General features: G+C 41.5%; 1 protein-coding gene across 16 annotated transcripts in view; it reads left to right on the top strand.

Annotated features, from left to right (window-relative positions):
- The window catches only part of MAD1L1 (mitotic arrest deficient 1 like 1), a 529,111-nt gene that overhangs the window by 49,576 nt on the left and 455,171 nt on the right, over positions 1 to 24,364 (top strand). For all 16 annotated transcript variants that reach the window (XM_065560101.1, XM_065560095.1, XM_065560102.1 and 13 more), the window contains one exon: positions 7,936 to 8,022. In XM_065560101.1, coding sequence (XP_065416173.1) covers positions 7,936 to 8,022 — 87 coding nt within the window. The remainder of the gene's footprint in view (positions 1 to 7,935; positions 8,023 to 24,364) is intronic.

The raw sequence follows: 24,364 nt of genomic DNA, 5'->3' as shown, positions 1-24,364 counted from the left end.
ATTCTTTGACGTGTATGATCAGTGATCCCTTGTTTACACTGTAAGCCATGTATCACACTTCCACTTTATAGGCTCCTATTGAAGTCAAGTTCTTTTGCATCAGTCTGTTGCGTGGTTGGCTTAATACACACAGTCCTATTTAAATAATCCATAATGTCACACTCTCATTTGTGTCTCTGGAACAATGCGTAGTGAAGTGTGATAGTTAGGGCTCTGTGTCTATCACAGAGGTCGCGGATGTCATGGATTCTGTGTCTTTCCGCGACCTTCTTGACTTCTACAGCAGCCAGTGTGGCTGACCCCAAGGCTGGCCAAGCAGCTGCTTCTGGGGCCAGCCACACTATAGGCTGCTGGAGCGGCCCCGAGCACAGCCACACCAATCGCTGCTCTGGTGGCTCCTGGCAGTGATCCCTGGTTGGCTGACTGGAACAGCCGCAGTCCGTGGCCCCAGGCAGCAATCCCCCGGTGGCCGGCTGGAGCAGCCACTGTCCACAGCCCCCAGCAGCTGGTGCTGCTGGCTCCGGGCACCCTCGGCCCCAGGCGCCTCCCTCCCAGCAGTGCCCCCCCTCCCCTGACGCCTCCCTGCAGCAGCACACCCCCTTCCCAAACCTCTCCCCCAATTTAGTCACAGATATTTTTAGTATGACCACAGGCTGTGAATTTTTGTTTATTGCCTGTGACCTGTCCATGACTTTTACTAAAAATATCCATGACTAAATCATAGCCTTAGTGATAGTATATGCTGACATCAGGACTTATTGTCTGGTGTTTCATAATATTTTAAAATTCCCCAAAACAGTTTCTTCTTGTGATGGTTTGGAGGTGGGGGAGGAAGAATCGGGTATCTAGAAAACTATATTTCTGGATGCTTTATAAATACCAGGGAGAAGTGAAGGATTTAGAATCAGTAGTATTTTTTTGAATTATTCATGTAATAAAGCATTAGCTTCTGTGCTGAAAAATCAAAACCCATTCAGCTAAACAGAGAGAAAAGAAGGGTTGCCCTTTGTCACTCTTACTAGTCAACTCTGTGCTGGAACCCCGGTAATGTGAAACAGCAGAGCAATTAAAGGGCACTCCTGTGGGTTAGCAGTACTACAAATTGAGCTTATATGTGGATGTGCTTGTCATTATTAAGAGCTGGAGTCTATGCCTCGTTTCCAGCAAACTTATCTGTGTAGTGACTTAATTGGAATAAAATCTGTATAGTGATTTAATTGGAATAAATCTAATCTCTTGAACATCTCCATAAGGTTAGATAAACAACCTGTTCACACATTCTCACCTCAGAGGGTACAGAAAACATACCGTTTCTGGGTTTAAAGCTTCAAGTTAATTTTGACTGTCAATAAAGTCCAGTCTTGATATCACTAAAGCGAATCCTTAGGAGAGACAGATGTCAATGACTCTCTTTTCTCTAAAGTTGAGAGAGTGACAATGCATATAACCTCCGGCATTACATATCTCCCAGGAATTCTTCTTGAACATGAAAGTAGACTTCCCAGGAGGTACATAAAGCCAGAGGCAATATTCACTACTTAGCAAGGGAAAGAACAGTGGATATCTGGTGAAATAGGCACTGTTGGACCTCTCAGCAAATTCTTAAGAGCCAGGCTAACAGTTCGTATGGGTCTCCTGGATTTGTGCTTGTATCATCTGCCATGTTCCCTCTGCCATCTGGCCAGATGGTTCCCGCTATTAGAATACATCACTGCCAGTTTGGCTGCAGAGAGATCTGGAAGCCCATAGTGATGACTTGGCTGAGCTGCATCCCCTTTGAAGGACAAATCTCTTATTCATTGCAGCCCGAAGAGCATTGTAATCCTGCCTAAACATTTTCAAATCTAACTTTAACAGCTCTGCTTTTCTTTCCCTGTGGGGCACCTCAAAACCAAAGATTGGATGTCCTGTTCTCTGTTGAAGGCAAGCATCATTGACTTCATTGTTCTTGAGAATAAACAGAAAACATTGCAATCTTTATTATCAGTTGTGTTCTGTAGTACATAACAAAATATAGCATTGTGCCGCCTTTAGGACTCTGAAGCTTTTCACTTGCAGGGCATGTTGACGTATACAATGTGTGTTCTTGCTGAGTTTTGTGTTTCACCCTTCTATGCTTGACATTTGAACAGAATGACCAAAAAATAGGATGCTACAATAAAATGCAAATAGTGTGTAGCTCCCTATTCTTTAGATTTTTTTCAAAAATGAAAGACTAAGCAGACCCCGTTGGACTCTGGCATATATTGAAGGCAGGACTGAAACACAGGAGACCAGTTGTTGGGATGCCCACACTGATTTAACTTGTGAGATGTGGGGAAAAACTGTTTTGGTCCAAAATCTCTGATGCTGAGTGGAAGCTGTCTTAGCCACTTGTCTCACTCTTGTTCCCAAATTATGCATTTTTTGATTCATTGGTGCTTTTGTACTTGGTCCAGCAGAGAGTTAGCAGTTAATTGTCCTTACGTTTTCCAAGAGTCCTGCTAAAACACTTTCACACAAGTGAGTCCCTTTCCTGCTCCAAATGGTTAGCCAGACTTTCAAATGCTGGATTTATAGATGAATTCACTTTTCACTTTTGCCAGAAGGAACTGAATTTGCTGATACTACTGTCCAAATATGGAGAGCATTTTCTAGAGGAAGAGACCTCTAGAAGTTGGGATTGCTTGTGGCTCCCTCTTTCTTTCAAACAGTAGTACTATTCCATTCACTGCTCTGTCCCCCCCCCTTCTTTTTTTAAATGCAGAAATATTAAGCATGTGAAGACTTGTCACCTTTGATTGTGCTGGAGGTATAAGTTTAGGTTTTTTGAGAGTTCTTAAAACCTTACATTTGAAGAGGTGATATTTTCCCTTATTCAAAATGTAATTAGTCAACCATTAGAAGTTAAATGGGTGTTTAAAAAGCCCCAAAATAGGTGTTAAATCACACACACAAAGTTTTAAACAGACTGACTTAGTCTGTGTCTACACTGCCATTTTCAGCTCTAAAACTTTTGTTGTTCAGGGGTGTGAAAAAACACCCCCCCGAGCGACAAAAGTTTTAGTGCTGAAAAGCACCAGTATAGACAGCGCTTTATTGCCGAGAGCCCTGATCCCAGCGATAAAGCTACCACTGCTCGTTCGGGATGTTTTTTTTATCACTGGGAGAGCTCTGCCCCCGTGATAAAGCGTGTCTACACTGCCCATGTCACAGCCCTGCCATGGCCATGCTCTAACGTGGGCAATGTAGACATACTCTAAAAACCCCTTCCTACCTCAACTTTCAGTTCACTCTTCTTGTGAGATTGCCACGTTCCTGTCAGACATCAGAGGCCTGGTCTACACTTAGAAATCTTGGAACGCTGGTTTACACTTAAAAATTAGATCAACCTAGCTATGTTGCTTGGAGCTGTGAAAAATTTCATGCCCTCAGTGCCGTAGGTAGGTCAATCTCATTCCCCAGTATAGAGACAGCTAGGTCAACAGAAGGCTTCTTCTGTCAACAGAGCTGCTGCCGCTTGGAGAAGCAGATTAACTACATTGACAGAAAAATCCTTCTGTCTGTGTAGGACACTTATACGCTATAGTGTAGACATGGTCATAGTTTTCCAGCCGGGAAGGAACTTGGATTTCAAAATGTAAAAGCAGAAGAAAAACTTTTTTTTTTTTTTTTGATAGTGTTGGAAATCGTTTCGTGATGCCTTAAAGAAAGAAAGAAAAGCACACACCAAACCTTTTTTATTTTGCAAGTGCCTTTAAGGGGTGAGAGCATTAGCAGGGTTTGGGGATTTGATGAGGAGAAGCAGTAGTGCCTGGTAATCCATTTCTAATGTTTGATTTTTGTTAACGAGCGTTCCATGACTATCTTTTGTCAGTAACTGTGTTCTAGTCTGTTGAATAGTCACTGTTTTATACTACCTTATGGAAGTGGTTTCTTTAAAAAATGGATTAAAATAAATTTTTGTGCCAAAAGTTTGGGCATGCCTTGCTTCAATTCAACATGACTTCAAATTAGTGAGTTGCAGAACCCAGAGTATATGTCTGTATTCCTGCAGAGTTAAAGCAATATGCAGAAATGTTGCATGAAGAGACTTTAAACCTGTTATGCATGAGCAAAAATCACTACTTCGAGCATTTTAGTACAGTGCACTGCTTTGATAAGAATCACATCCGTCCCAGATGATCTGAGTTTTATAAGCGGTTGATTCTTACAAGCTGTGTATTTTAGTTAGTATAAGAGTGATTTTGTCCCAGTGGTTTTGATCACTGTATGTGGTTGATTCTTATATCAGTGATTCTTATAAATGCAGTGCACAGTATTCTACAAATGTAAATATTTTGGTAGCTTCAATAGTTTATTTAAGAACCAAAAATCTAAAAGGCCTCAATCCTCAAAACACGATAGCCCAAATTTTTTTTTAAACAAGTTAGTCTTATTTTTGCTTTGCACATCCAGAGCTAAAGAGTAACTTCAAAGATCTAACTCAAGTCAAATCTTTTCCCTTTGCTATATGACTTTGAAACACCTGCAATAAGATGTGGATGTTCTAATAAATTTTACATTTTCACCAATTTTACTTTTTTTAAAACCAAAAAAAAGTTAGCATCTAGGCTGTTTACTGAGTCTCAGCTCAATGCTTTTCAAAACAGCTAGTTCTAAATGCCAAAGTATTGGAGTTTATAATGGAAATGCTAATAGCCTCTTAACTAAGGCAGCACAACGGAGAAACTTTTTGGCAGTTTTCTACAAAATTCCAGTTGAGTGGATGAAGAAAACCGTGGCATAACGTTTGCCAATGGAAGCCTGAAAGCTCATTGACTGAAGCAGAGTAACTTGGATGGGCATCCCATTAAGTTAATTTTTCACTTCATTTGAGCAGTTGTGGATTTTTTTTTATCATTATTAAATTGCTCCTTTTCAAATTATCTGTACTTCAAAGAAAATCGGAGTGCTTTGGTTAAGTGTAATTTTGTCTCTTGACTTCCTTACTCCAGCTTTAAGCCTTGCTGGGCTAATTTGTACCTTAGGGCAAAAACCTTGTTTCTAAATTGGTATCAAATGCTCCTGACTGTTTGGTTATTGCTTCCCAGACACTGAAAAGGAGGATTTTGCTTTGAGGTTTATTGCAGAAGGAGATTTGATCTCTGAGGGGGGAAAGCAGCATCCAGATTTCAGCTCCTTGCATTTTGCTCAAGAGAGTCAGACAGGAGTTGAATGACTGGAAATCAAATACAGAAGCTGCTTGGAGTCTTTTCATTTACCCTTCTGTCCATTCTTTACAGTCATTTAGTGGATGAGTAAATACTAACAACCTTGCACCCCAAAATCGGGTCACTAAGTCTGTGTATATAGTTGTGCAATTCAATCAAACTTGCATTGTGGAAGCACAGGTCTGAGTTCTCCATTATACTGTGAAAAATCCTTGTCCATGAGTTTGCGCTGGGTACATGTTACACAATATGAGGATTGGCCTGTTCCGTATGCATGCCTGGGAAATATTGGGGATAAAGCGGGGAGTAACACTAGATGCTTTAATTTCTTTGAAGTAGCACTGGGTGCTGGGAAAATATGGATATGAGGTTGGTTGATAGTTTTACAAGGCAGATCCTTTCAAAATGATCTGGCTGATTCTCTAATAATCACTGGTATGAACTGTGTTATAGGTACTATGTGGTGGTATGTTCAGTGAGGCTAATGAAAAGGCCTGAGGCAAACAAATGCAGGATCGTTCAGTATGTACTGGGATGCTGACAAGTAGTTGCCATCTTTTCATTCACCACTATTTCCATAAACCTCTGAAGAGAGAGGACCATTTACATCAGTGAAGGTCCATTGCTAGTAGAGTGAAATGTGGCCTCTGACCTGCCCTGTTCAGTACCAAAGTTGCCCTCTAATTGGTCCATCTTTTTAATTGTTTAAATTTGAATGTCTTCGCTTGCATACAAAGATACATAATGATCAATAGTCTCACTTTGCACCTGGTTTCTTGAAACTGTGTCTTTCCCAGGTGACATTTTTGCATGGTATGAATGGATGAAATGTTTGAATAGACAGCTTTAGATTACAGTGATGATTTATCCTGAATATACAGCCACCAGTGTTACTTTGCCAGTGGAAACATCTACTGCAGGCAGGCAAATCTGCTATTAGGGGGATTTGCATGGATGCAATTTATCCCAGTATCAGGCAGGGGTACAAATAGTGGCTTACAGCATTTTTACCTGTCTACAGTGTAGGGGTTTACACTGGAGACTTGTCACTGATGGCTGAAATCCCTAGAGTAGACAGGGTCTTAATCTGTAGGTTTACAGACTCATCTTTCTTGGTTCCCCTCCCTTCCCCTCTTATGCTGCCACTGGAATGAATTTAGATCTTCAGTGTCTCTGAACCTGCCACATATGTGCATGTGGAGGATTTCAGTCTCTTGATTTCTCTGCACTGCTCCTTGCTCCCATTAAATCTTGGAAATGCTGCCATCCCCCATCCCTCCCGGGTTCTCTGTCTCATTCCCTTCCAAGTTGGGAGATTCAGATGGCTTAATTTGCTCCATTTTTGCCAAAGGTATAGTTTACTTCTGGCACCATGTAATATGTGTGACATGTAGGAGTTCTGGTAAGAGACTATTTATTTCCTGGCCTTAGTTACAAGACCTGAGTCAGGGTTTCAAAATATTATATCCTTGACGTATGGCAGGGGTTCATGTCTGCTGAGTCTAGTGAGTAGTGTTACGGAACCACCACTAAGTGATAGAGAAGGTAGTGGAAAGGAAAACATAATTGGTTTGTATGAAAGCAAATTCCCCTTGTCAATTGTAATTCCCCCGTCTTATCTCTTTTCTGTTTATTCCCACCCCAGCCCAGGACATTCTAGGTAGACAGTGGGGAAAGAGAATCAGCATTTCTTGTGAATTGGATCAGAGTCCCAGAGGCTGAAGCCTGGTTTCTGCAGATTGGAAATTAGAGAACTGAATAGCAAATGACCCATCAAGCTAGAGGAAAAGTAGTCTTTGTTATTAAATCTATTTTCCTTCAGATTATGGGAGCAAGTGAAGTCGGCTCTCCACCATTTACTCACATCTGTTACCCTGTGACTCTCCTGCATGCAGCACTGGAAATAGGTGCGAAGCTTTTAACTCCAAAAACAGTGCTTACTTGATGTGTTATACTGTGTCTCTTCTCTTCAAGCTCAGCTACGTGAGCTAGTCTGAGGTGTTCCATCCAGTAGAGGGCAGTGCTGCTCAGTGTATCAGAACCTCTCCGCATGCAGGCTCAAAGATTCATTTTCTGTCTCTTTTAGTCAGGAATTGAAATTCATTTACTTTCTTGAGTTTTAAAAAGTAAACCAAGCAGAATCTGCAGTCTTTGGTTATCTTGAATGTTTAGTCGGTTTGGCAACGCTGTTAAGTGAATTCTGGGTCTTGAGACTATTTTTGTATAAAATCACTGTACACCATCTACTTCCACTGTGCTGTAAGAAGACTCTCTTTATAGCATGCACTTTCCTTTAGCATACGTGCTCATTGGCCATATAAACAGAAGGAGCTGTGTCTTTAGGAGATGTTCTGTGGCATTTGGTACAGGCAGAGATAATTGCAATGCATTTTTTGGCAAACGCTCTTCTCAAGCAGGGAAACTTAACTATCTTAGGATAGGAAATGTGGTCTCTTAGACCCTAAGTGAAGTGATGGGGCTGACGCCCCCTTGATTGGAAGGGGGTGGATTAGAGTGCAGCAGGGGCTTGATGGCCTAATGACTACAACTGGCTGTGTGTGCTTGACAATACACAAACCTGTGAGAGTTCAGCTGTTGTAATGTAAAGCAGCCTTAGCCTATAGCAACAATCTTGTCTGTCTCTCTGTCATTCTTTTATTATGGTCATGTCTGGCACTTAATTGTTCAGTCACTGGCATGTCTATATTCGTTAACTCTTTCCATTATTGTTTTAATTGTTTAGGACCCCTGATGATCTCTCAAGGCAGATTGTTGCCCTGCAACAGAGGGAGCTTGTGCTGAAAGAGCAGAATTCTACCATCACAAACAGGTAGGTGCTGCCAACAAAGAACGTCGTGTTGCAGGAATTTGTTACTTTTAATACAAGTAAATAGAAAATAAAAGGCTGCAGTCCCAGATGCTTTTTGTACTTGCCGCTCTTCATTTTGTCCTACCACCTCCAAGAAATCTTCTGTATCATCATTATCTTTACTATGCTGATGGTGAAGGTTACATTTGTGACTGTGACTTAAAGGAACACCATAGATTTTGGAAGGGTCTTGGGGACTGGAGATGTAGAAATGTGTGGAGCACTTTATCCATGCTTACTTCCTAGGCTGAAATGATGTCAGGGTGCAAATGGAATGTGATCTGCTTTCCCAACCTTTCTCAGCATTAAAAGGGATATTAAAGCTAAACCGACCAGTCACCTGGATGTAGAGGAGGATTAAGAATCCTTGGGTCCATGTGACTGTGATTAGGCAAGTAGAAAAGATCACTTCAAAGACTTGGAAATTTGTCTTGATGGGTGATGGGAGAAGACTTTGAATTTCTGGCTTCAGCTAGTGGCATTCTGATAGTAGGCTACTCTTAGACATTCAGAGGAGCCTGGGTTACTGCACCTTTGGCCCTCTTCCTGAATTTGGGGTTGGGAGTGTTTTTTGCAAGCTAATTTGTTGCCATGATATAGCAGGTATAAAATTATCCAGACTCTGCCACTGTAACTAGACTGTTTAGGCACTGTGGTATTTTACACTGGTGTGGGAACAAGGGAGATATAATCAGTGCATCTGCTGCATTTTTCAACAAATTGTCTTGTGTGCTAATCACTGTTAGACCCCTGATTTATGGTTGGTTTAGTCCAGGTTCTAAGTGACAGTGTTCAGAGTTTGAATTATAGAGCTCCCTGAAGATCCAACACTGCTTCTTGCACCCTAATATGTAGAACTGGTTTGAGAGGGACATGTCAATTCTGCTTTTTTGGTTACTGAGTCTGGTCAAGCCAGGTTGGCCTGAGGACCAATATCCTGAGATTTCTGCAGGAAATACTTAAAGATCTGGTTCCTTGAAGTAACTCTGTTTGACTCCCTATCTGGATAGACCATCTATATCAAAAGGTATGAATTGTATATTTTGCTTCTGACACCCAGAAAAAGTAAAGGTTGTATTTTCGTTTTGTTTAACCCTTCCTGGAGATATGACATGAAGGGAAAGAATTTACTTTAACTTTGGAATTGCAGAAGTTGTTGTCTTGATTCTGGCATCCCATGCAGACTTCACCTATGAGAAATATACCTCATTCAGTAGTGGGCCTGTGATGACCTTATCATTGATTGAACTCTTCTGTTGGGATTATTACTTATTTTGTAAGGAGCCACAATCATGGACCAGGACCCGATTGATCTAGACACTGTACAAACAGAAGAAAAATACAGTCCACTTCCTTCCCAAAGAGCTTACAAACTACGTAATGACGGAGTCCTTTGTTCTTGGACCCTCTCCAGAGATCTGCTGACTGTACCGTTACTGCTGCAGCCAAGAGTAGAAAAGTATATTTTGACGCAATACAACCTTTAATGTTATATACTTAGGTGTTTCATAAGGGGACTGAGTTTGTTTCCCAGGCTGTATCTGTTTACTTCGCAGGCTGAGATGGTTACAGATGGCAATATTTTTTAGCATGGCTACTCATTGCAAGAAGTAAATGTGATTCTGCTGTCAAGTGTGCTCTCACCCTCAACCCATGTGCTCTCTCTCTCCTGTTTCCTAAGCCATTCGTTTCCTTGAATCCACATGTCTGTTCTTGTTAGAAGCAATACCACAACATGTAGCTAAAAGGTTTTTTGTGTTTGTGGCTTTTTGTGTTGCCCAGGTGTTGGCTGAGATGTCCAAGCAACAGACATGTCTGTGCCCTCCTTTACTAATGACAAGCAGGATTCAAGCAGGGCAATAAAAGCGTAGTATAAATACTCTTTAAGTGCTACTGAAACTGTTTAGCCAGTTGTTAAAATTGTTAGCCCAGGGTAAAATCCCCTGGATGCAGTCAGCTAAATTGGTTCATGGTTTGTTGTCAAGAGGCTTAAAGGGGAAAGCCAGTTTGATATCTTTAAAAAAAAAACACAACAACAAATGACCGAAGTAAAAATAAAAGTGGTGGTGGTAATGTTTAACAGTTATTGATTTTGGAGGCTGCTGCTCACAGCCTACCAGAGAAAATGATTTTGTCTAATTTATTAATCGCCAGGAGGAATCTTTTTGTTGAGAAAACAGCCTTTTGGAAGTGCCTGTTCATGCTGGTCACAACTGGATCAATTTAACTTAAAAACAAAAACATGATCAAAATTACTTTTTGATTTTCAAAGGTGCCTTCAAATGAAACAGGCAGTAAAAACTGGCTCAAATTAAAACTTTTAAAATCTTCTAAGACACAATCCTGTGAGTTCAGTTTCTAAAACTGACAAGTTCTCCTTTCTTCTGTCTAATATTTTATTCTGTCTTAAAATACAGGCAATCAGGTACGTTCTAAAATCTTCCATTACGGATTATTTGAAAGTTCCCAGGAGTCTCTGACAGTAAAGTGCTTTTTAAGAAAGCAAATCTGATTTTTCTTTTTCCTTGAACGACATCCAGAATCAGCTGATTATCTATTCTTTTATTATTTGTTTCCTGTAGTGTCCAAAATGTGCCTATGTAATACAATGGCCTAGTGTGTGTGTGATCATGACTCCCTCTAGTGGTTGGTCCCAATTAGGGTGACCAGACAGCAAGTGTGAAAAATCGGGACAGGTGGTGTGTGTGTGGGGGGGGGTAATAGAAACCTATATAAGAAAAAGACCCAAAAATCGGGACTGTCCCTATAAAATCGGGACATCTGGTCACCCTAGTCCCAATAATTATATAGCCTTCTACTGTCTCACTACTAAAGTAGTTCTTTTAGCTTTAGTGGTAGGATCTTGGGTTTTTGGTTCTGAAGGTCTTAGGGTTGAGCCTGCTGACAAATGTATTACCTGCCTATGTATGGGCCTGTGCACTGCAAAAACATCAAGGAAGGCAGGGTCCCTGCTCCAAAGAGTTTTGATGAGTTTTCTCATTAGTTGCTAAGAAAATGATTTTGGGATCTCTACTACCTGGATACTTAGGAAAATCATGATCACAAGTCAGCATCTTAATCTCTTTTGGGTAGTGGAGCAGGAAATCACTTATAAGACCAATTTCCATATTGTTATGGTGAGAGACCTGATGGCCGACAGAAGAGGGTTGAGTGTACGGTGTGGTTAGTGATGAAATTACCTGCTCATGGACTTATTCCTAATTAGTGTATCTAACTTTTGCTCCTTAGTACCAGTGGTGTAAGAAAGGGCTTTAATAACTAACTGATCAGCAACATCCCACTTGCAGCATGGCAGCACTTCCCAAACGACTCGTGATCCCGTCTGCATATTTATTAGGTCTGGATATGTTTGGTGAAGGTGCTATTGATGGTGGTTGAGTTTTATGGAATGGCTTGTGTGAGCTTTTACAATACTAGTATCATTTTCCTGATGCTCATAGTATAATTTTTGCTGGTATTTTATTTTGATTGGGGGAATCTCCTCCCACCTTCCCTGTATGCTGATTATTGTAGACATTTTTCAATCTGCTATTCATCCTGCAGTCTGATAAACAGCCCCCAGTTTCCTTTTAATGGAGAAAATCTGATTGCTAATGTAGTTGAGTATGAGCAGGACTGTGCTTCAGAAAACAAACCATGCATGGAAATGATGGAATGGGGGTAATTTGCTACACGCGATCACATCTTTCCTGCAGAACTGGAGAGCAGATTTAGCTCTATATGGAGCCTCTTTTTGTTCAGTTTGCCCTGGGAGATCTAGAAAGAGGAGGGGAGAAGACATGGGTAAAATGTGTAGACAACAGCATATTGCATCTATGAGGAATGAACAGACAAAACCAATTTCACTTAGCACTTCCCTTGAATTTCTATCCCTCTAGTTCTATAGCAGGGGTTCTCAAACTGGGGGTCGGGACCCCTCAGGGGGTCGCGAGGTTATTACATGGGGGGGTCGTGAGCTGTCAACCTCCACCCCAAATCCCACTTTGCCTCCGGCATTTATAATGGTGTTAAATATATAAAAAAGTGTTTTTAATTTATAAGGGGGTCGCACTCAGAGGCTTGCTATGTGAAAGGGGTCACCAGTAAAAAAGTTTGAGAGCCCCTGTTGTATAGTGCTCCTGTGGTGCCAGTGTTTCCATTATTAAAAAAATAATAAAAGGCCACTGTACCATAAAAGGTTACATTATCATAACATTACAGCTCTGGCTTAGCGTTTCTTTTTCTGGCTTTTGGGAGTGTAAGCACAGCCAGTGAACATAAGAACGGCTGTACCGGGTCAGACCAAAGATCCATCTAGCCCAGTATCCTGTCTACCGACAGTGGCCAATGCCAGGTGCCCCAGAGGGAGTGGACCAGCAGGCAATGATCAAGTGATCTCTCTCCTGCCATCCATCTCCACCCTCTGACAAACAGAGGCTAGGGACACCATTCCTTATCCATCCTGGCTAATAGCCATTAATGGACTTAACCACCATGAATTTATCCAGTTCTCTTTTAAATGCTGTTATAGTCCTAGCCTTCACAACCTCCTCAGGTAAGGAGTTCCACAAGTTGACTGTGCGCTGCGTGAAGAAGAACTTCCTTGTATTTGTTTTAAACCTGCTGCCTATTAATTTCATTTGGTGACCCCTAGTTCTTGTATTATGGGAATAAGTAAATAACTTTTCCTTATCCACTTTCTCCACATCACTCATGATTTTATATACCTCTATCATATCCCCCCTTAGTCTCCTCTTTTCCAAGCTGAAGAGTCCTAGCCTCTTTAATCTCTCCTCATATGGGAACCAATTCCAAACCCCTAATCATTTTAGTTGCCCTTTTCTGAACCTTTTCTAGTGCCAGTATCTCTTTTTTTAGATGAGGAGACCCATCTGTACGCAGTATTCGAGATGTGGGCGTACCATCGATTTATATAAGGGCAATAATATATTCTCAGTCTTATTCTCTATCCCCTTTTAATGATCCCTAACATCCTGTTTGCTTTTTTGACCGCCTCTGCACACTGCGTGGACATCTTCAGAGAACTATCCACGATGACTCCAAGATCTTTTTCCTGATTCGTTGTAGCTAAATTAGCCTCCATCATATTGTATGTACGGTTGAGGTTATTTTTTCCAATGTGCATTACTTTACATTTATCCACATTAAATTTCATTTGCCATTTTGTTGCCCAATCACTTAGTTTTGTGAGATCTTTTTGAAGTTTTTCACAGTCTGCTTTTGTCTTAACTATCTTGAGCAGTTCAGTATCATCTGCAAACTTTGCCATCTCACTGTTTACCCCTTTCTCCAGATCATTTATAAATAAGTTGAATAGGATTGGTCCGAGCACTGACCCTTGGTGTAACACTACTAGTTACCCCTCTCCAGTCTGAGAATTTACCATTAATTCCTACCCTTTGTTTTTTACCTACCCGGTCTTTTAACCAGTTCTCAATCCATGAAAGGACCTTCCCTTTTATCCCAAGTGCTTTGTGTAACTTGTTGTATGTCAGTATTTCAGGGAATTATAGAGAATAGGTGATGATGCAAATCATATATACGACACTACCTAAGCAAATTGGGGCACTTGAGACACACAGAACCATAGGACAGAATTTCCTGATCAGTGAATTTAAGTCAATTTCTTTTGACTGTGGGTTGATTTTTTGCTTGTCTTTCGGAGATTGCTAACATTTGCTAGGTAGGAGAGGAAAATTCCTTCTATCGTGCTGGTGAGGAAGAGAGGGAGAGGGTCGCTGTCACTCTTCCACTGGGCACATTAACTGCAGCAAAAAAACTACTTCAGCACAGCTGATTAATGTAGCGGAAAGTGCCGTTAATAGCGCATGATGGAATCTCACCTCTGTTTTGGAGCGTGTTGCTGTGAGTTGTGTAAGTAGAGTAAATTATACTTTAGGCGGCAGCAACAGGAGGTATTGTGGAGCCTGGGTAACTGTAGAATAAAGATAACAATCCAAAGGCTTAGAGGAACAGACGATAATGAAGACTGCTTTGGGATCACTTTGATAGCTTGATGAGATGTAGCCTATGAGAAATTGGCCTTACTTAGGAGGAGAACTGTGTAGGTAATGAAAGAAACAAGTTTAATTACTAGGCCCATTTAGCTACTGTGATTAGCTCCTTCCCTTTTCCTTCGCTCCTTCTGAGTACAAAATTAATGTTCTAGAAACATGTCAATCGTGGCTGCCTTCTGCCGTAAGCATGTGCTGTGATGAGCTCCCATGCATGTCATCTTCAGGAGATAAAGGAGATGCAGAGAGAGAGCTTTCTAAAATCCAGATCTTAGACTTAATGCTTCCTGCTACTTGTACCTTACTCTTCTTAGTGAGTTCAGTCAGCCATTAAACTTTTTCCACTCTGCTTGTCCTCAACCATATTTTTTTAAACTCAATTGGTTGCTCAGATGCTATAGTGACAAGTGCCAGAGAAGGGCCTATAAATCTCCTCTTCATATATTGCACAGCAATCTTGTGTGTTTATAAACAAGTGTCAGGGCATGTGTTGCTGCAACCTTGACACAAAGAAAGCGCTAGAAAGGAAGATAGCCCAAGTAAGTGCTACAGAGATGAGTTGCTTTGGAGGAAAGCTCTGAGCATAAACATTTGCAGACTCACTATGTCCTCTTTGAATAGGCCTCTGGTCATTGGCAGGTCTGAAGCTACAGACTCCAAATATTTTGCAGGAGGTTTGCCTTGGTCTTCTCTTTTTCTGGAACCGAAGCAATCAGGTAGACACGCTGGTAGTGAGTTTAGAGAAGCCTTCCATTAAGAGGTCTGTCTTTCTATTGTTTAGCTCTTTTAAATAGCAGTTTCACCTACTCTCCTCCTGATGTCAGACCTACTTCTTGATTAAATTACTTCTGCATATCTCTGCTACAAGAGACTCATGAAGTCCTTTGTGGTCTGGGAACAGTTCTAAAACAGTTCAATGGGAAAGGGGTATGTGAACACTGACAAATGCATCAAATGTTCTTCTTTGAGTAGAAGCAGTTGTGTATTCCATGTAGGTGGGGACACCCAGCTCACTGAAGCAGGAAAACTTTGCCTAGCAGTACCTGGAGGGGCAATGCTCATGGCCTACAGCCCTACCCCTTCCCCTGGCCATACAAGAGTGGCACCAATTCAACCCCTTCAGTTCCTTCTCATCAGCCATGGATAGAGTTGGTATGGTGTCTTCACCTCACACTTTTGGTCTCAATTTTCCTTGTATGTAGTAGTAGAAGTAGTACCTTAGGTTTAGTTCAGTGTTAGTTTGCTGCCCTATGTGATGTCCTCACCAGGGTTCAAGCATTGTCCATCATGTAAGGGTGCTGTCCCCAACAGTGACCCTCACATGAGATACTTGCTGTGTCTTGGCAAGGGATACATTAAAAAGCGGTGCTCCATCTGCAAGTCGTTCAGAAAGAAGACTCAGGTGGCAAGAGACTTGGGGATAAAGCAGCACCTTTTAGAGCAGGCCATGAGGCCTGCTTTAGCACTGAAGCCCTCTTCTGATCAGCAATCGCCTTCGGATTTGGCAAGTGAACCCGCTCCACACTCAGGTTCTGATGTTTTCCTGAAGATGAAGAGGGGTCGTTCCCCTCTCCTGATGCAGTGAGAAAAAGGTCCCATAAAATGAGTTGGTACATTCCAGGGCTCAGGGAGACTCCTCCTCATCTTCTGAGAGAAGTGCTGACTGGCATTGTACTCCCTCCAGCATGTGGGATGGAGCAGGCCTGTCCAATTAGTCCCTGGTACTGTGACGAGACCAGAAATGCCCATAGTGTTGAGCCCGGTACTGATGACATCGGCACCATCTCTCTGTGCTGGCAGCATACCAGGCGGCCACAGGCCTGCTTTGCATCTCAGTCCCAGACTCTTTACTGGTTCAGGAGTTCTCTGGTATCATGGCTTTTACCAGGACAGATGCCAGGGGAACAGACTCTCCAGACATGATGTTTAATCCTTACTGGGCTGGGAAAACAGGCCAGTAGCCCAACAGACTGAGCCACTGACAGCAGAAACCTAATGTTATGGTTGGATTCAGTTCGATAACAAGAGATGACAAATAGCTAGGCTTACTCAACTTTATGAATTCTAGTTTATTAATCAAAGATTAGACCAGCATGCCACAGAAAAGAAGATCAATATGTTACCACCTCTCTGGGAGATGATAGTACAGCTGGCCAACTGACTCAGAATCTGAGCTGCACTCTACCTCTGTATATACTAGGGTTGAGGGTTTTCACCATTTCTGAGCATTACTTCTTATCATTATCTTCGACATGTTTTTCAAGTCTCTTTACAAGGCTTGCACAGACCTTCAGTAAACATGACAAAGTTTGTAACCAGTTGATTATCTTGTTTTGACTGTTCCAGAAGTCAGCAAAACCTTAGAGACCTACTTCACAAGTTATAGCGTGGTGCAGGTCAACAAAATTTTGTCTTGTCCTTGTTCTGTGTCTGTACCTAAAACTGAAAATACAGTACTTCACGTCTCTCCTTCGTTTTAACAGTTTAACGTAAGTGAAAAGCATTTGGTGAAAAGCTGAACATGAATAAAATTAGTAGATACACAAATACATATGTGCTATATATAATATTGTATATGATGCTGGCTAACACTGTAAATCTTCCAGAATTTCTCTTATCCGGCATCATACATATTTGCAATAGCAGAATACCTAAAGACTAGTGGGTTAAGTGCATTTCTCAAACCTTGTTGTGTTCTCTTGTTACATACAGAGTAATCATCATCCAGAGGTTACAGCCCCTAACTGTAGTACAGTTTTAGAGTTATATAATTCAGCATTCTAAATATAATATACTATACTTCTTTACCATTGGCTACTTTCTTATAGTGATTACATAACTTCTCATTTTTAATCACACTTATAGCTACAACAAACAAATTTCATGATTTGATTAATACATTTTGCTTGTCAGTTGAATGCATCTATTTTCTATTAGTTAGCAAAAAGCAGTTTACATTCCTGGTTAATAATTCTGTTTGTGAGAGCTGTTTTCCTAATATATTCCGTTTACAAGAGCCAGCTCCACAAACCTTGATTACGTCCATTCCTTCTCTGGTAACTACCCCTTACAGCATTTAGCAATGTATAGAGCTAAATCTTCACAAGCGGGGTATTTCCATTTTGCCTTTGGCCTGGCTACAAACACTATGGTCCCTTGGATTAGTTCAGTCAACACTAGTGTGTCTGTCTGAAAGTGTTCAGATGTGAGACTCCTGTCACGTATGTCCAGAACTTTTTAAGCGTGGCTAGAGCCTTGGGTCTATGTCTCACTCCTTTTCCAGGTGAAGCCAAGACTCTTTACAAGATGGATTTTTCTTCTTGGCTCATGCTTCCCATTGTGTTGGTTCTTTTATCTCTTCTCTTGGAAGTTCCCAACAACACCAGGAACAGAAATGCTGTCAAGCCAGGGTCCTTGTTACAGTCCATTAAACCCATATGGTTCTTCTGGCTTCATTTTAAACCTCCTTAAGACTCCTCTTTAGAGCGTCCTTTGAAAAGGAAGGAACGTTAGAGGGAAGAATTGCTATATTATTTAGCCCATAGGCATCCTAAATCTGGAGTTGAGAAGCCATCACATTCTGCAAGTTCATCTGAGCTTTGATTCAGAAGAGGAACAGGTTTCTTTTTTCAACATTTTTGTCACTTTAACAGAATTTAATGCTATCTTTAACTCTTCATCTTCCTTCTGGTTTCAGTGAGGACTTCCAAGAGATAGTGATGTATTTAGCTCAGGGTTTGGACATTCTAGGTGCTGTCGGCCAATAAAAGCTTCACAAACTTTTGTCATTTTGGAGACGTGATATGGACCCTGCAACAAGGATGTGATATATATTTTAATTCCAGCATCCTTCCCTGATGTCTTTGGTCTTTGCTCTGGCAGCCAAGTCTATGGGTGTAAGATCTCCTAAAACAAATCCGAGGACAAAGCATCCAAGAATCTGAAATGCTGGGGAAGATCTTTCTTCCCATCTATTCTTTCCTGTGAGAATTGCCAGTTGGTCCAGCAGTGGTGGCATGACACAACTTATATTTTTGGAATAAACTCTTCGCTGTTGTGGATTTTCACTCTGACCCTTACAGGCATGGTGTGAAAGCGGATTTTTGGGGACTAGGATTTGGCCAGACACACATGGTATGCAGACTACAATACCTCTGAAGCAACAGTGTGTTGTATGGCCTCTGCTTATGATCTTATGATCAGGAAGCATTCTTAACTTGGAACCTTCAAAATGTCTGAAGAACCAAAGTAAAGGTGCTAAGAAGTCCATCAGTCAGAATCCTATCATCTTGAGCAGACTGAAACCAGAACCAGTTCTTATGTGGAAGAGTAGGGATGTCTTTGTTTAATCTATTTCCTGTTCTTCCCTCGCCTTTTTTCTTCCTCCTAAAGAACATATCAAATAGTGACTTTATTTCAAGAAATCTATTTTAAATTGAAAGTTCCTTTTAGGGGCATTGAGGAAAGGACCCCTTCCCGCTTGAACATGGAGCTTCCTGTGAGGAAGATGATTCTGAAAATATGGCTGATTAAATGTTTTCCTTCCCAGAGTGCTCAGGAAACTTCGGTTCTGTTGGTGCTCTAGCATCACATTTCTTCATGTCCATCACAGGCTCCGTTTGTGTAAATCAAATGTGTGTGATTTACTGATTTACTGTCTCAAAGAACCTGCTGTCTTTGGTTTTGTGTATGTATATCTTAAACAAACCAACAACTTCAATGAAAGCAAGGGATAGAGAGGCTGCAAATTCCACAGGAAATGCCTTTGATTTAGGCAGCAGGGATTCTTTTTAAACAACAGTGAGTGAATTCTAACAAGCTGGGAGCTGTCCATCTCCTCAAGTATTAAGTCAGATCCGTGTCATAAACCATCATCCACTGTCTGTTTTCCTCACTTCCTTGGATGTCCCAGAGAACGTCCGTCACGAATATAAATGGAGCCTGTCAGACTTTCTCCCCTAATCTTCTTTAGGCTTGGACAGAAGTTTAATTACAATGAAATGTCCTTTATCTAAAGGAGGAGAAAGTGCTGGATTTTTGATAGTTTCTGTAAGTTATTTTGCTATCAGGAGAAGCAGTTAATGTGTCATATGGGCTCTAGGACAAGGACAGGATTTTTTTTTTCTTTATATATAAGGGGCGCACACTCTGGTGTGGTTTATGTGTGGATGTGTGTACGCACATTTACATAATACTAGACTAATGTTTATGTTCACAGCACTTCAGGGTGGTATTAAATACTTTCCAGCATGTTCTGCATTTATATTTATGAAAAGACTCCAGCTTATATTTAGTTTTGCACAAACTAGACCAGAAACGACCAGCCCACTTTTCTCTCAGCAAATACATTCAGATTGTAAGCTCCATGGGGCAGGGTTCTGTCATGGTATTTGTCTCTAAAGTGCCATGCTTAACAATAGTGCTGTGGAAATAATAAATTGTACACTTTTCATTTCCCCCTTATCCTACATTGGTCCCTATTAGAAAGCAAGGAGGCAAAAAAGAACTGTTAAGGCCAGTATAAAGGCACTAATCTCCTTCCACCTCAATAGGTTTCCTTTGTCCTAGAATCATAGACATCAGCCCCAGATCGTGGCTCATCATACTCCTCTTCATTGTTCCCCCTTTCCCTCCTTTTCTTTCCCCCTTGAGCTTGGTGCAGAGAATGTTCAGAAATCCTAAAGAAAACAGCTGGGGCGGTGTGATAAGTTTACCCTAATGGTGAGTTTCACTCACTTCTTAGAGTTAAAGTTCATAAAATGTCACAATAACTTATAACAACACATGTTGCTGGAGAAAAGGTATGAAAGGGAGACAGACTGAATTAGTCCAAACCAAAAGGCCTACTGATATCATTCAAGGACTGTGTTAAGATTACGTCTTGTTAACAAGAACTGTGTGAGACTGAAAATCAATGAACCAGAATTGGTGTGTTGGAATTTAAGTCTAATTGGTGGGCAAAATAATAATGGGATAGGCTATTCCACCCATCATTCCCTTTTGGGGTCCTTTGAACAAAAGACTTTGGAGAGAAAAATTGGCTACTGGAGCGAGCTTCACCATCATGCCTGCCACCCCCACTGTCTTCTGGGACCCCCGGACTACTTCATTCTGAGACATGTCTTGACCAGACTGGGCCTGAAAGAGGGACCCAGAAGACCTCATCACCTCTACTGACTCCGGCTGAATCCCAAACACCACTTAGTATGGAGACTTTGTCTCCTCTGCTGTATCTTATCCTTCCCTACCTTATTTCTTCTCTTTCCAATTTCTCTCCTTTTTTCCTTCTGTCTGATAAGCATTTGTCTTAGCTAGCCAGGACTGTGTATTTTACAACATTGCTATATACCAAACTCTGAACCTTGTTTAAAACTGCTTAATTTTAGGGAGTTTCGGGGTCATGTTAACATCTTTGGCTGTTAGGGATCATATATTCCATCAAAATTAATAAAACCACCCCCCCAAGTCATGATTGGGGCCCCATTGTGCTACCCACTGTAGAAGCACATGAAGACATAGAGGATCATGCCCTGAGGAGATGGTGCTAGGATAGCTGAGAGTGGCGACTGTTGTATTAATTTAGATAGAATATATGGGCCAAAGGTGTTAATGTAACTCAGTCACTGTCCAACGTTAAACAGTGTTAAGCAAGGGTCGGGATTTGGTATACAGAGACCTTAGCCTGCTTAGGAAAGTGCTTAGTAAAGTTGCAAACACACCATTAAGCGCTCTAGTTTCCAGTGCGATCCTGCAGGGATTGGATTTTGGCCCTGTGCTATTTAACATTTTAAAATCATTACTGATAAAGTTTAACAGAAGTTTATGTTAGTCTTAAAGGTGCCACAGGACCCTCTGTTGTTTTTTACAGATTCAGACTAACATGGCTACCCCTCTGATACTTGATAAAGTTTGCAGATGATACAAAAATTGGGGGAGTGGTAAATAATGAAGAGGACAGGCCACCGAATCAGAGCGATCTAGAGCACTTGGTAAACTGGGTGCAAGCAGACAATATGTATTTTAATACGGGTAAATGTATACAAATAGGAACAGAGAATGTAGGCCATACTTGCAGGATGCTGGAGTCTATCTTGGGAAGCAGTGATTTTGAAAAAGATTTGGGAGTCGTGGTGGATAATCAGCTGAACAAGAGCTTCCAGTGTACTGCTGTGGCCAAAAGAGCTAATATGATCTTGGGATGCAGAAATGGGAATCTCAAGTAGGAATAAAGAGGTTATTTTAACTCTGTATTTGACACTGGTGTGACCACTGCTGGAATACTGTGTCCAGTTCTGGAGCTCACAATTCAAGAAGGATGTTGATAAATTGGAAAGGATTTGGAGAAGAGCCATGAGAATGATTAAAGCATTAGAAAACATGCTTTACAGTGATAAACTGAAGGAGCTCAATCTGTTGAGTTTAAAGAAAAGGTTAAAGGGTGACTTGATTACAGTTTGTAAGAACCTACATGTGGAACAAATATTTAATAATGTGCTTTTCAGGTTAGCAGAGAAAGGTATAATGTGATCCTATGGCTGGAAGTTGAAGCTAGAAAAATTCAAACTGGAAATAACGTGTACATTTTTAATGGTGAGAGTAATAAACCACTGGAACAATTTACCAAGGGTCATGGTGGATTTTCCATCACTGACAATTTTAAAATCAAGATCAAACGTTTTTCTAAAAGATCTGCTCTAGGAATTATTTTGGGGATGTTCTATGGCCTGTGCGATGTAGGCGATCAGCCTACAGGTCCCTTCAGACCTTAATCTATGAATCTTTTAATCTTCCATTAAAGATACAGAAAAGAGAAAAACAGTTAAATCATTTGAAATGTAAAGTATTAAATAAGCCTTTCATTTTAACATCTCTTGTTCCTTTTCCTTTGAGCTGTAGAAAGCTTTTAGAAGAAAAAAAAATCCCTTGTTCGAAGTCTCATAGATGGTGGTAACTATTCTTTTTGGGGAAAAACGTTAAGATGGACAGAACTGTTGCTGCCACTGCTGTTAAAGTCCGATCCCGCTTCCTAGAAGACGAAGCAAGAAAAAAACACACAAGAAAGGAGAGGAGAACAGCAAAAATAAAAATTGCAGCTTCTGTCTCCGGTGTCAAACAAACTTCTGTGCACCCTTGAGCAGGTCACTCAATCTACATTGTGCCTCAGTTCCTCATATATAAGGGAAGTAGTATCCCCATATCTCACAGTGATGATAAATTCATTAGTGATTGTGAAACACTCAGATATGATGGTTGTGAGGGCCATATAAATTAAAACAAATAAAATCCCTATTCCTCTGCTGCTTATCTAGTCTGGACCTCACTGCTTAACTTTAAAAAAAAAAAAAAGTAAATTAAATAACTTAATTTATATCTATCTTCATAGAATCATAGAATATCAGAGTTGGAAGGGACCTCAGGAGGTCACCTAGTCCAACCCCGTGCTCTAAGCAGGACCAATCCCCAACTAAATCATCCCAGCCAGGGCTTTGTCAAGCCTGACCTTAAAAACATCTAAGGAAGGAGATTCCACCACCACCCTAGATAACCCATTCCAGTGCTTCACCACCCTCCTAGTGAAAAAGTTTTTCCTAATATCCAACCTAAACTTCCCCCACTGCAACTTGAGACCATTACTTCTTGTTCTGTCATCTACTACCACTGAGAACAGTCTAGATCCATCTTCTTTGGAATCCCCTTTTAGGTAGTTGAAAGCAGCTATCAAATCCCCCCTCATTCTTCTCTCCTGCAGACTAAATAATCCCAGTTCCCTCAGCGTCTCTTCATAAGTCATGTGCTTCAGCCCCCTAATCATTTTTGTTGCCCTCCGCTGGACTCCTTCCAATGTTTCCACATCCCTCTTGTAGTGTGGGGCCCAAAACTGGACACATTACTCCAGATGAGGCCTCACCAATGCCCAATAGGGGGGAATATCACGTCCCTCGATCTGCTGGCAATGCTCCTACTTATACAGCCCAAAATGCCGTTAGCCTTCTTGGCAACAAGGGCACACTGTTGACTCATATCCAGCTTCTTGTCCATTGTAACCCCTACGTCCTTTTCTACAGAACTGCTACCTAGCCACTCGGTCCCTAGTCTGTAGCAGTGCATGGGATTCAGTGACTTATATAACTGAGTAAATTAAGACTAGGGTAGTAGCCGTAATTCTCAAACTCTTTTTTCTTAAGTGTTCGAGGCAGCACACTTGAACAATCGCAACTAGATTCTGTAACTCTTTGTTTGATGATTTGTATTGGGCTAAGTGTGTTATAGCTTTCTTGAGCAGCAAAGAGATTCTGAAGTGGGACAGTTGAGAGATGGCAAAGTGTCTGTGTTGGCTTTATGCTTGCAGATACCTGGATATCATGCTGCAGTTGCTGTAATGCTAGCTGTACAGAATATCTTGGACTTTCAGAAGCTTTTCAGGATAGTGTGCATTTTAAATAGGGGAATGATGGCTTCCTAATGGGTTTTGAAGAATGGGGAAGTTGGAGAGTAATAAAGTAATTCCAGAACGTGCTGAGTTACTTTGCAGAGGTAAATGTCTGTGATCTGAAGGTTTTTAGAACTACTATAAAGCACCCATCCACGGCAAGGACTGGCTGCAAAATATTTTGTCTAAAAATAGATTGTTTTAGCTAGGGTGTCTCAAAGTATTTAACAATAATTGTGTGTAAACTTCATGTTCTGCTCTGTAGTTAATCAATAGCTTAACCAGTTCCCATCTAAACTGTACTCATGCCAGATCCCTGGTGTATACTAGAACCTCAGAGTTACGGACACCTCGGGAATGGAGATTGTCCGTAACTCTGAAATGGTCCATAACTCTGAAGAAGATGTTACGGACTTCAGCCTCTGGGGGAGCTGGGGCTGCAGCCGCAGGAGGAAGGGATCGGGGAGCTGCGTCCCCGGGGGAGTCGGGGCTTCTGACCCTAGGGAGCACCAGGGCTTAGGGCTTTAGACCTGGGGAGAGTGCTATGGCTTGGAGCTCCATTCCCAGCTTCAGCCCTGCAACGCCAGGGTGGGGGTGAGGGGGAATACGCTGGGGCTTGGGGCTTTAGCTATGGGGGGAGCGCTGGGGCTGAAACTAGTGCTCCCCTTGTAGCTAAAGCCCCAAGCCCTGGCACGCCCCCTGGTCTAAAGCCCTGAGCCCCAGTGCTCCTGAGGATCAGAAGCCCCCACTCCCGCACAGATCTCTGACCATCCCTCACGGCTGCAGCCCTAACCTCCCCCCTCCCTCCACTCCCCCTGCAGCTGAAGCCATGAGCCCC

Source organism: Chrysemys picta, chromosome 10, assembly GCF_011386835.1.
Source record: "Chrysemys picta bellii isolate R12L10 chromosome 10, ASM1138683v2, whole genome shotgun sequence".
NCBI lineage: Eukaryota > Metazoa > Chordata > Testudines > Emydidae > Chrysemys > Chrysemys picta.
The sequence above is the reverse complement of the archived record's forward strand: the minus strand, read 5'-3'. Positions and strand labels throughout refer to the sequence as shown.